At 39.8% G+C, this 12936-nt stretch overlaps 2 protein-coding genes across 7 annotated transcripts; one reads left to right on the top strand and one right to left on the bottom strand.

The window, feature by feature from the left end:
• Nucleotides 1-2138: 2138 nt before the first annotated feature.
• On the bottom strand, nt 2139-8344 carry LOC128262977 (chorion transcription factor Cf2). 6 transcript variants are annotated; one of them, XM_052997593.1, is made up of 4 exons: nt 8143-8344; nt 6489-7627; nt 5251-5429; nt 2139-3976 (listed from the first exon to the last, which is right to left on the bottom strand). In XM_052997593.1, exons 2-4 carry the CDS (start codon nt 7514-7516, stop codon nt 3801-3803), a joined length of 1383 nt encoding a protein of 460 aa, XP_052853553.1. In that variant the 5' UTR covers nt 7517-7627; nt 8143-8344; the 3' UTR covers nt 2139-3800. The 6 variants fall into 6 exon arrangements, with proteins under 6 accessions (XP_052853553.1, XP_052853550.1, XP_052853552.1 ...); XM_052997590.1 differs by having other exon boundaries at nt 6489-7774; XM_052997592.1 differs by having other exon boundaries at nt 8115-8344.
• Nucleotides 8345-8803: 459 nt separating this feature from the next.
• Nucleotides 8804-11248, top strand: LOC128262976 (serine/threonine-protein kinase RIO3). The gene is made up of 3 exons (XM_052997588.1): nt 8804-9120; nt 9179-9893; nt 9945-11248. The coding sequence occupies exons 2-3, from the start codon at nt 9180-9182 to the stop codon at nt 11061-11063; spliced, it is 1833 nt and encodes a 610-aa protein (XP_052853548.1). The 5' UTR covers nt 8804-9120; nt 9179; the 3' UTR covers nt 11064-11248.
• Nucleotides 11249-12936: the final 1688 nt, after the last annotated feature.

The raw sequence follows: 12936 nt of genomic DNA on the forward strand, positions 1-12936 counted from the left end.
GGAAAGAAAAAAAAAAACCAACAGAGATGCATACACAAAAACACACAAAAACAATAACAAACATTACTTTATTTTTAAAGAAACGAAAAGTAAAGAACCTTGAAAGCAGTCAAGTTTTATAAAATTTTGATAAATTTTTAGACAATTTTACTTTGTTGATTTTTCTCAGTCTTGCGTTCGATTGATTTCGATGATAGGATCACTGATAGATCAAAGTTGAACGAATGGTAGAGCGGTAAAACAGAGCCCACCTGTGTAGGTAAAAATCCACAAACATTAAAAGAAATATATAATCCTATTCCTATGACTCGAATTTTTGTTTACGTCTAAGTTCCTTGATAGTTACTAACACTCGATTTGTTTGCCTATTGTTTTGAAACCAACCAATCACTATCTACTAATTCTCTACAAATGGTAGAGATATTGAAAGAGTGGAAACACAGCGAAAATCAGTTTTAAAACAGTGAATAATCAGTTGTAAATTTGAGCTTATAGGCATTAAAACTAGTAATTCCCTCATAACTATCGTACGATTTACGTCTTACTAATCTTACAAACTAAAATATATTTGTATTATATATTGTATACTTGTAATTCCTACTCATTCCCATCCAAAATCCGAACGGGGTAAACTTTTTGTAAATACACAATGTACGAGGAAGAAGTGCAGACAGGAAATCAAATTGTTACACTTTCAAGACACTGAGTTCCCGATCGAGAGTGAAAGCCATAGGAAAATGCTTATTAGAGGCTTAAGAACTTTTTTTTTTAAAACATTAGCCGAACAAATTGTGTCCCAAGTATTATTACACTACTAGTAGATTTCCTCAGTAATTTTCAGAACCCAACCCAGAGCATCTAAAATTCTTTATCCCCTTAAAAGGAAGTTCGTGTTAGAGTATTGAAAAACACAAAGTGAAAACATTTCAAATGTACGCAATAAATTTTGGAGACGCTCGTTATAAAAAAAGATGGGGGAAAACAAGTCCATAGAAAACATATAGTACAGTTACATGGGCATTTATAAGGGTTATAAAAAGTATATCTATATACACTATAACAAATATATAGCGAGTAAAACATGGCAAATGGTTAAATTAGGTAAACTTACAGCATGCATGCAACAAATTGAGCATTTAAAACAAAAGAAGAAAGCAAAACCCGAAAATGATAATTATAAAAAAAAAGTAAAAACCAACTTTTGGTTGCGTTTGATCAAAAGTGTGTGAATAAAAAAATATTTATGGCATATACATAAACATATAACTTATATTATATATAAATATATATACTTACATATATATGAGTGTAATCAGCATTACAATAAAACCAAAAACGAGAGGCAAACTAAATTAGTGGCTCAACGCAAAAGAAACTAAAAAAAAAAAAACGATTGGAAAAGAAACAGAATACATTTTGAAAGTGTGATAGTGTTCATAATATTCGTTCATTGTAATTAAAAGAGAAAACCAAAACTAAATAAACTAAACTAAATGATTCACTTTGGCCTTTTACTTTTTTGGGACTTATGGACGTACATATGATTTAAAGGAAATTCCCGTTTTTCAAGATTCAGTTTTGAAAAATTCTCAAATTTTTAAAGTACTTTTAATATAATGAAAAAACACCCTTGGTGCCAAAATTATTTTAAATTTTCTACAAGCTTTTTAATTATACCTTTTCCAAGAAAAAGAAACTTCCAAACGACCCTTTAAATTTTGTATATACATATAATCTTTCTACATTGTTGGAATTTATTTCGTATATATAGATCCTTTTTATATATTTTAAATTGAAATATTGCTCGAATATTTGCTAGTTTTTGTCACGTAAATTTAGATTGCAAGTACATACATTTATAGTCGTAATATCTATTTATATATTTAATAATAATAATTTCGCTTTAATTACAATTTAATTTCTATTTACTCACTTGCTTACGTTTGTGTTTGTGTGTCTGTTGTCTGGCTTCGTTTTTGGATTCGTGGCTAAGATCTATTAGTTAGTCGGTATTTAGTACGTATCGTATTCAACATGATTAGTTTCGTGATGCCGGCATTCAATCATTGGAAATCACTTACAGCTGAGTTAATTTGCTTTCGTTTCTTGTTGCGGTTAGTTAAGCTTGGATTTAGCTGTTTGCTTTTGATCGTCAACTCATCTCGGTTTATTTAAAACTTAAAGAATTACAATAGTTTAGTACTTAGAATTTATTTTGGTTTTACATGCGCTGCGCATCGTTTGTTGCTGTGCTATGTGCCATTAGGTAGACAATTTGTTTGAGTGTATTATGCATTAATATTAGATACATGTTTATATATTTGTTTACTTTATAATTATATAACACTATGTTATAAAAATGTACATGGTTTTGGTTTTGGTTTTGCTACAGTTTTAGTTGGTTTAGTACGTACAACTCTTGCAAGTAATCATTTGCTGGTTTAAAAAACGCTTTTAAGTAGTCGTAAAAATGATGAATCCATATTTATATATATTACAAAAACAACTTCAAGCTTCTTTATCAAAAGTATCAATTATTTAGATCGTTATGTTAAATTTGTTTAATCTTCTAGTTTGGCGCGTAAAGCTGTGTTGCGTTTAGCGTAAATTTCTCATTTTGATTTGCCTTAAATACTTTTTGTCTTGCGTTAAAAATGCAAATTTTGTAAAATTAATTTCTTAGTTTTTTTTTTTGTTTTACATTAGTTTTATACAATCTCACTGTTAAGTTTAGTTTAACAAACAAAAGCAGCGCTTTCAACTTAAATAATTTAAAAAATAAACAATGGTTAACATTCATCAATAAAAACAAGCTAAAATGATTAAATCATTTAGTTAATTAAAAGTAAATAAATTTTTAAAGCCAAAACAAACGAGATCCTGCTCGTGTGCAAATAGTAGAATAGAAATGACTAAATTTCGTATTGGTTCTTCGCCATTTCCTCTATGAGTTGAAATTTTGAAAAGAAGTTTTCATGTAGAATAAATAATTTTGTGTTGTTTTGAGTTCGAATAATATAAGTTTATAATTTAAGAAATAATTTAAGTTTTGCGCGTAGACATGAGTTTACCTTTCTTTGTTTTGCTGCTTTTAAATAACATTTACAAACAAGTTCAGGAAGTATTAAAAATAATATTGCCACAAAGTATAGGAGTAAAAAATATTCTCTCTCTTTATAAATAATAAATGTGTGTGTGGGTGTGTGGTGTGTTGTGTTTTGTTGGGCTTGTGGGTATAGCGCCGCGCGTAAGTGAGTGTGCGCTAAGGAGTCACCATATAAAATCTCATAGAATAACAAAATATTATATACGATTTACATAGAGTGTATAAAAATAAAATTGCAAAACATCTACATAACCAAATAATAATAAAAATCAAAAATCGATTGCAATAACTTAAACATTCTACGAACTGTACGCTAGTTTAGTACAACTTTGTTTCTATTTTCCGTGTTAACCGAAATGAAAGTATCTAATTTAGTAATTTAATCTAGCAGCACTGTGAAGAGATTTGCCAGTCGTTGGTTGCGTTGCATCCGCTTCAGTTAACGCCCATGTATTGTGGGTGTTTCTCGTCTTTGAAAAGGTCTTTCATTTGGGTTGCTCAACCCGTTGTCCATCCCGCTTCCGTTTCCGTTCCCACTTCCGTTTCCGCTGGCGCTCCCCTATGCCGATGGCTTCTTGGGATCTGAATCGGAGTCGGCGGACGACGGCGGCGGAGGAGGAGGTGCAGAAGGAGGAGCAGAAGGAGGAGCGGCTGGGGCAGCAACGGGCATCTGGCGGCCACCGCCCGGCCTGCCCTAGAGCGGATGCAGCTTGGTCGTGTGCACCGTGAGGGCACTGCGCTGCGTGAAGCGCTTGTCACAGTACGGACAGGTGTACGGCTTCTCGCCGGTGTGCGTCCGTATGTGCTTGGTGAGGTAGTCCTTCACGCTGAAGGACTTCTCGCAGTACCCGCAATGAAACGGCTTCTCTCCTGCAAAACAGCCAAAAACGGCGAAACGGAGAAAGTTGGGATACTCTGTTAGCACTTGTCGCTAGCACAACGCCAGTTTGCTTGGTGCGTGCAGTACCAAAAGGTTTGATTGATTTGATTTGATTGATTTGGTTTGATTGATTGACTGAGTTGGTGATATGTGTGGGTACAGTGGATATGTATGCATATCAAATAGGGTTTGCACGTAATCAAACTATATCTATAGATTATATATTATATATGTGTGTATATATACTTGGTTGGTGTTGTTAAAATGCATTCGAGACATATTATTACGTAATGAGATGAGGCGGCGGGCGATACGGATTTGGATTATCATATTGCTTTGCTACCCTCACAGCAAGCTTACTAAATAATAATTGTGGTTTTATTATTTACTTACTTCTGTGAGGTTATGTAAACAGTGACTCAGACGTTTCGTTATTTGTTGCTTATCGGAAAAAGATGGCAAAATTTCAAGACCCTGTAAATCACCTACTGAAAATCTATATATCTTTAAGTAAAGCAAAAACTATACTTTTGGTTTTAACCCCTAAAATTTAAAGTGATATGATCTTTTACAATTGATTTTATTTTAAGCGGTTTAAAGGACAAGTTCTATTGTAAGCATTTTACAAGCCGAAATGTAATGCTTAAAATTATTTGAACCGTAGGCTTCATAAGTTCATCGATTTTTATTAAAAAAACTAAAACAGATATTTAAAGGGTGAATTGTTCATTGATAAGCTATTTAAAACTTAGCGATCTTTTAATCTAAAAACATTCAATTGTAAGCCTCTTTCATCGTTAGTACTTAACATGCAACTGCTGCATCGTTTACAACCAGCTTCAGAGCAGATTTCAGTTATTTTACCTTTTTATTTTAAAATATATTTCGTAAGCTAGTGATATCCTAACAAGATCCTGATCTTGGCTAATTAGTTGCCAATTTTTGCCACCTTTTTCTGCGTGCTTTTCTGCGCAAGCGCTGCGGCGGCTCGTGTCTGGTGATCGAGCTTCGGCAGCGGCGCTGGCAGAAGTGAAAGATTGATATTTATATTGGTACTGATAGATTGAGATTGAGCGAGTTTGTGTATGGCAAATGGAAATGGACTTGCATACAGAGGTTTCTATTTTTTTGAGTATTGCTTTTTTTCTCATCACTCTGAAGGTGATATACTGATCGATTGATTGGTTGAAAAGTCGATTGATTGGTTGAGTTGATTGAGAGCTGATTGACTGACTGAATTGATTTGAAAAATATTGCTTCTCACCCGTGTGAGTCGTTAAATGTTTGTTCAGGTAATCCTTAACAGTGAACGCCCTGCCACAATAGCCACATCTAAATGGTTTCTCACCTGTGTGTATGCGAGTGTGCTGTTTTAGTGTATTCGATTGAGTGAAGGACTTGCCGCAGTAGGAGCACGTGTAGGGGCGTTCTTTGGGCGTGGCGCTGTCGGAGTTGCGATTCGGAGAGTGGAGATTCGAGAGTTAACATTTATACATATTCATATTCACAAAATAACGCGCAGAAATGTAGAAGAGAGAAAGATAGAGAGAGAGAGAGAGGGCGCGGGAGAAAAGAAAGAAATTCGAATTATATTATTAGTAACACTCGATTTAAAATAAGTTGCAAAACAAACGACACACGAACGCATGGGCCACGTCCCAAAAGCTTCGAGGGCGCGCCCATGCGCCCAGCTGGCCCCGAAGGAAAACAAAAATAAAATATATACAAGTGGTAAGAATATTAGGGTTAGCTTGGCGATCGCACCTCCTCAGACCCAAAGGGAAGCCCATTAGATCAGTCCATGGTTCCCTTTGAGCTGGAGCTAGGAAGGCCTTAAATGAATAACGGGTACTCCTGCAATGATTTACTAACTTTTAGGTGATACAAATCTGAACAAAAAATTTGATCTTTGAGTCCAAAATGAGTCAAGAGAGTTTTTATGTATATTGCATTATTTAACTGAATTTATAGTTACTTTACATTAGTTACTTTTGATTCTTTGGACAGCTCAAATATTTTTGAGGGATCTACGCAAATGCTAAAATTTTACTAATCTACTAAAATAGATCGGACAGACTTATAACATAAGACATTAGAAAATTACGCCTAAATTATCTACTAGATAAACAGATTTTACAATTATTCATAACTTCTAACATAGCTTGAATTATTATAATATCTCAAGAATAGCTTTTATCTTATGTCCGTTACTCAGTAAATCTTTAAGTATCTGCTAACTATTGGAATTTTAAGAAGACTAAAATATCAACTAAACTTGCATACTTTATCACATCTTGAATTATTATTATCTCAAAAAAAGCCTTCTACTCTATTCATCAATGCTTAATTTTAATTCAAGTTAATCCCTAAAATATCTGCACTATCATGGAATTATAAGAATATTCTAATGTTGGTAGATTATCTTATCTTCAAACATCCCTAATTCGATAGCTATCATTGCCGGAATACCCAGTCAGTAGGATGCATATAAAATGGATTTACTCTGCTTCGCCTGTGTGGATCTTGCGGTGCATGGCCAGCGTGCCGGGCGTCTTGAAGGTCTTCGGGCAGTCGGGGCATTTGTGCCGGATCTTGTGCGCCAGATCGGCGGGCACCGTTTGCGTGCCGACGAGCACACCGGAACCGGCCGGGGCGGGAACCCCGGGATTCGCTTGTATGGCATAGACGGGCACTGAGTTGACCACATCGCCGCTGTCGCTCAGGCTGAGTGGCTCCTCCTTGATGATCACCTGCGGATGGGCCACAATGGCGCCGCCGCCATTGGCGTTTTTGTTCAGCTTGACGGTGAGTGGGGGCACCTTCAGCGCCACCTGGTCGCCGGCGAGATCCTGATCCTGTTGCTGGTGGTGATGCACCTGCTGCTGCTGTTGCGCCTGCTCCTGTAGCTCCCGTTGCTGCTGCTCCAACAGTTCCTGCTGCTGCTGCTGCTGTTGATGGTGGTGGTGCTCTGCCTGCAGCTGCTGCTGCTGGTGGTGCTGCTCCTCGGGCGTCAGTCTCATATCACGGGGCGCCATCGCCGGCAGCTGGTCGTCGGGCGTCACCGGCGCCTCCTGCTGCTCCATGAAGCCCTGCTGCCCGGCGGCCAGCATGGCGGTGGTGCAAATGGAGCCGCACTGCGTGCACTTGTACTCGTTGGGCTGCTGGGTGGCCGAGTGGATGCCATAGATGCTGCACATGAGGCAGCGGGCCAGGAAGGCGGAGGCCTGGTGGACCAGCCGATGGTGTTCGTCCAGGTCGACGGTGTTGCCGAACTTCTCATCACAATTGAAGCAGGCATGGCTGGGCTTGAGGTGCTGTTGTGGTGGTCCCTGTGACGGATGACCGCCCTCCAGCGTGGAGGCGATGGCTCCCTGCGCGTTCAGCGTGATCCCGTGGCACAGCTGCATGTGTTCCGCGGCGTGTTGCGCCCGCTCGAACTGCTGGTGGCACATGGGACAATAGTGCGCCGTCACGTGCACATTGGGGTCCATGCTGAGATTGGGCAGAAAGGCGGTCTTCAGGGTGTCCATGTTGGCTATCACGGTGGCCACTTGGTGCGTGGGCGTGGCAGGGGCGGCGGTGGTGGAGGAAGGGGGCGGCGGCGGATGCGGCTGATCCTCGGGGCGTGGCAGACGCTGTTCCTGTGGATTCGTTGTGGACTTTATCATTTCACTTCCTCTGGCTGTTGAAGGTTTCGCTCTTTCTTATGTTTTTTCAATTTGTTTTTATTTTTTTTTTGTTAGTGGGCAGGAGCAGGAGCAATTGACGGTTAAAGAAGGCGAAAGCCGCTGCAGGACAATAATAAAAAACCATAATTACAGGCGGCCAAAAGCGGTTGTGGTTGCGTTGTGTGTGTGATATCGTGTGTATGTGTGTGTGTGTTTTATTCGAGTGGCAATCGCAAGTTAGCAAAAAATCCAATCGGAAATCAGAAATCTTCTTCTGATCTTCTGCATTTGACCCCCAATGTCCCCCCACACAGCGGCTGTGGATGAAGAAGAAGAAGAAGCAGCAGCAGCAGCGACAATGCGTTCGAATTGAAAATTTTTTTCAGTCTGTCATATTCTAAATTCGGAATTCTATTTTGATTGCTTTTTCGGTCTCTCGTTTTGTTTCCATCTTTCTTACCAGCGCACACACTGAATATTTACTGCACCTTGTTGTTGCTGGCGGCCGTTTCTGTTCTTCTTTTTTTGGAGCGGGGGTCACGAAAACGCTGCGGCGGACAATCAGTTTAATAACATTTTCTCCTTTGTACAACAAAAAAAACGTATATTAACAAAAAAAATTTTTCACTTTTATTATTATTTTTGGCGAAAAATGTACAACTACAACAAAAAGTATCGAGTAGTGGCATCGGAACGGTGGATGGCAACGCCGCTCTAAAACTGGTCATCTGGCAGCCCTGATTGTGGCCGCAAGAGGGCACACTGCCATATCGATAGGTCTCGAAATTCAGCTTTTGGACAAATAAAAATAAGCAGACATTTCAACAACAAATGAAATAGTTGTTGAAGAAAAAAATACAGCAGCTACCAAAGCCAAACTATGGAAATCATTACTGAAAATTCGTTATCTTAAATATAAAAAAGGAAAAAAATTAAAAAAAAAAAATAATTGCAAAAATTTGTAATTATTAAAAGTTATACAATAACAGTGAAATTCGAATTGCCTTTGATATTGACTATAAGTCGAAAACAATTATAAAACATCTTATTATAACAGTTAATATAAATTATTTGAAGCAAATTAATTTTATTAAATAATTTTCAATCGTCAATGTTTTGATTGCCTCGGCTGGCAACACTGGCGCTCAAGCGATATAAATTTCGTGAACTTCGCTCATCTCTAATTGCCATCCATCCCGTCTTATAATTTCACAACCATTGGAAAAATACATATATTGGCGAAATACAAGGGAATACTACAGCAAAATAGCCACAGCTGCCTTCCTGGCGAATTGGGCGTCCATTGCGCCTTAAATTTCACTTGTCCTCCATCGCGGACGCATCAAATCCGCCTGCAACCAGCTGCTGGTCAGGACTAGGATCGAAGATTGTTTGTTTATTGGCCCGCTAACTGCCACAATTACCACCGATATAGATCTCGATCTTGTCAAGCCAAGTGCCAAAAGGTTTGTCGAATTACGGCACAATATTACAAGTGTATTGAATACCTGTCCAATTTCGCAGAATGTCGTCTCCATGGGTTAAAAGCAACGAGCCAGTGCAGTCGGTGAATCTGGCGGATATAATGTCGGAGCAGTATGCCCACAAGTTGCACGACAAGGAGCTACAGCGCCACACGGAGAAGGTTAAGAAACCGGAGCAGGAGATAGCCTCCATTTGGGAGGCGGCAGCCTCATCCCCGCCAGCTGTCAGCTACTCCGATGTGGCGAGCTGTTCGGCGAGGAATCCAAGCGATAGCGAGGAGTGGGAGGATTACTCAGCTCTACTCACCGACGGTGGCATTCCGACGGAGGGTAACCAGCTGCCAGAGGACAGCGATGCAGTGATTGCCCAACTGCTGCAGTCCCAGTTCGATCACGAGTACAACGAAGAACTGCGTCGAATCGAACGGCAGCAGAACAAACAGTCCAAGGTCACGGTTACCCTCAATAAGTTCCTACGCGATGGCGACGCTGAGTTTTTGCACGACACCGTCGGGGAGGACTACGAGGAGGATGAGGTGGAGCAATTAAAGCATGACTGGGATCGGTTTGAGGACAACGAACGGCAGCTGGAGTCTATTCCTCGCTGTGGCTTCAAAGTAAACAAGGAGGGCGAGATGATCACCAAGCACGATCCGCAGCTGTGCGCCGTGCGCAATGCTCAGCGGGTTATGTCCTTTCCGCCGGAGTTTCCCACCGGCGATGCCGCTGGCTTTGACATGAAGCTGTCCAATAAGGTGAGAGGTGACCAACTAAAGAAAATATCAAGACTAACAAGTACTTTGTAGGTCTTCAACCAACTGAGAGCCCACTCTCGACGTGGTCGCTCAGATAAACATGAAAAGGTGGCCACCGCCGAGATGGGTTTGGATGCCAGCACACGCCTGCTGCTGTACAAGCTGATCAACAACCAGATACTAGAGCAGATCAACGGCATCATATCCACGGGAAAAGAGGCGGTCATCTTGCATGCCAATTCCGACACGAATTACACTGACACCAATGAGCATGGTCATCAGGGCGGCGTGCTGATGCCGGCGCATCTGCTCCCCCGGGAGTGCGCCATCAAGATCTTCAAAACAACGCTCAACGAGTTCAAGCAGCGCGATCGGTATATCAAGGACGACTATCGGTTCAAGGATAGGTTTAGCAAGCAGAACCACCGAGTGATTATCAACATGTGGGCGGAGAAGGAGATGCATAACCTGATGAGGATGCAGGCCATAGGCCTTAATGTTCCTGATGTGGTTGTTTTAAAGAAGCACGTGCTCGTCATGCGGTTCATCGGCGACAATCACAATGCGGCGCCCAAGTTGAAGGATGCGAGGCTGAATGCCGCGGAACTAAGTTGCGCTTACGAGGAAATTGTGGCCGCCATGCACAAATTGTACAATGAGGCAAAGTTGGTGCATGCCGACATGAGCGAATATAACATACTCTGGTTTGAGGGTAAGTGTTGGTTTATAGACGTAGCCCAAAGCGTTGAGCCGAAGCATCCCAGTGCCCTGGAGTTTCTGATGAGGGATTGCGGCAACATTGTGAATTTCTTTGAGCGACGCGGCCTGCCCAACATCTACACCAAGGAGCAGTTGTTCGAGTTCATTACCGGACTCAATGCTGAGGTTCACAATGCCGCCCAGTTGGAGCAGATACACACACGTGGAGCTTCCATCAATCAGGCCACTGCTCCGAACCAGGAGGAGTGTCCCGACGAACTGAAGCCCCTGGAGTATCCCTTTGAGCTGGCCTGGGAGAAGTCTCAGAAGGACCGTGAGGCCAAAAAGGCTCTGCAGCAAACGCAGGATAATGACGATAACGAAACCGACACAGATAAGGATCAGGAGAGCGATGGCATCCATAACGATATTGACGACAAGGAAAAGATCAACAAAACTGCCAAACATTAAAACTTAAAAAGTGAAGCCTCAGTCTCTAATTTAGTTTCTAATTGATATTAACGATTTGGTCGCAGCGATTCTTCTACTTTTATTTTACAAATTCCAAAGGAAAAATAATGATGCTATTAGTCAAAAGTTTTGACTATAAAAGATCCTTTAAAACAAGAATAAAGTTGTTTAATTTCCGCTCAAAATTGTTATTGATACAAAAAATGTTTATATTTTCAATATATTTTATAAGAATGTTCAAATTGGGATATATATTTTGAAGGCTACTGATCTTTAATAACCTTCAAAACATATTGAAAGTGTCAAGTTTATTCCGTAAGTGATCTCTTTTTCTCGTGCCCTCCACTTTGCATATGATGCACTCTACTTGTTACGGATATTTCTGCTAATAGCTTTGATCTTGAATTGTTATTTATCAATTAAGATTAATGCAAATGTCGGGCCTCAGTGGCCACACACGCCACGCCCATCTTCCGAATCGGCTAACCCGGCAATTGAACCCATTTGGTGCGCAGTTTTTCCCATTAATTGGGAGATTTGTCGGTTCAATCGAATCTCTGATCAGATGATTACGTATAGAAATTCTATGCCCAGTGCACGCGTCGCTGTTTTGTCGGCTTGTCGGAACTAGGCGCATCTATCTGTATAGTCTGGATGCGTTAGCGGGTTGGACTTTGCGAAATATAGTAGTTCATGTGTGACGTCAGAATCCAGTTGCGAGTAGTTCTGTGCGTACTTACATATATTGTGTATGGCTTTTGTTAGGTTCTGTGGAGCTTTAGATTCAAAGTCTGCTTCGGACTACCCTCCCTTATCACAAGGGGAATTTTAAAAGCACTATATATTCCACTTAATAGTTGAAGTGTTATGAAGAAATAATAGCAAGCATTACAAAATCGGAATATTACATTAACCACTCAAAGTAAAATCTATTTTTGATTTCTTAACCCGATAAGAAAATAATTCTTATTTTTTTTTCTATAAATTCTATACAGTTCAACAACAGTTATTTATTATGTATATGTTCTTATAATTTAATAATTTGTTTTAGTTTTTTTTTTAAATTTTTTTTAAACACCAAACTATTTGTTTTTACATATGTAACATGTTTAAGGAAGAAATATACATAGTTACATTATCAGTAAATCTAAAAAGTTTTCTGTATTGAAATCCTCATTTCCGTCACCTTAGTTTCAATTCGAGTTCAATTTCAATTGCTCTGATTCGCTTTGGCTCTTGTTGTGCAGTCGTCAATCAAAGTTGAACTTTCTTTCGATCATCAGCAGACGCAGCACTGCGTCCATCTACTGTTTGTTATTTATTTGCTGCGCTTGCAAGTGGAAAATATTATTTATTTTTGATTTCTGATTGAAAGCAGCACATTTGACGTTGGCAACAGCAGATCTGAAAAAGCATCTTCTATTAGCGTCTCTTGAAACTGTGATACGAGTGTCTATATGCATGCAATTATATATGCATATATGTATGTATGTACATATGTGCCTGGCGATTAGTGTGCGGGTATATGTAACGTTGGGGACCCACACATCGATGCCATAAGGGGGCCCGACTTCGTCCGATGGTGACGCAAAGAAGCGCCAGAAGAAGAGCCGAAGACGCAAAAGGGGCGTGGGGATGGTAGTTGAAAATAGACGCACGAAATCCACGAGTTGGAGCAACCAACACAGAACTGTAAAAAATAAAACTCATAAGTAGGTATGTACATATGTATGTATGCATACTCGTATATTTTCCTATTCCCAATAAAAACAAAAGTATGTGTTGAAATAAATGTGTCATTCGCATTTAGGATCGAACAATAAATTTATTTTTTTCACAAACACTAAGAAACAAATAGACGTATTAAAAGTGC

This window comes from Drosophila gunungcola, unplaced genomic scaffold, assembly GCF_025200985.1.
Source record: "Drosophila gunungcola strain Sukarami unplaced genomic scaffold, Dgunungcola_SK_2 000001F, whole genome shotgun sequence".
Classification (NCBI taxonomy): domain Eukaryota; kingdom Metazoa; phylum Arthropoda; class Insecta; order Diptera; family Drosophilidae; genus Drosophila; species Drosophila gunungcola.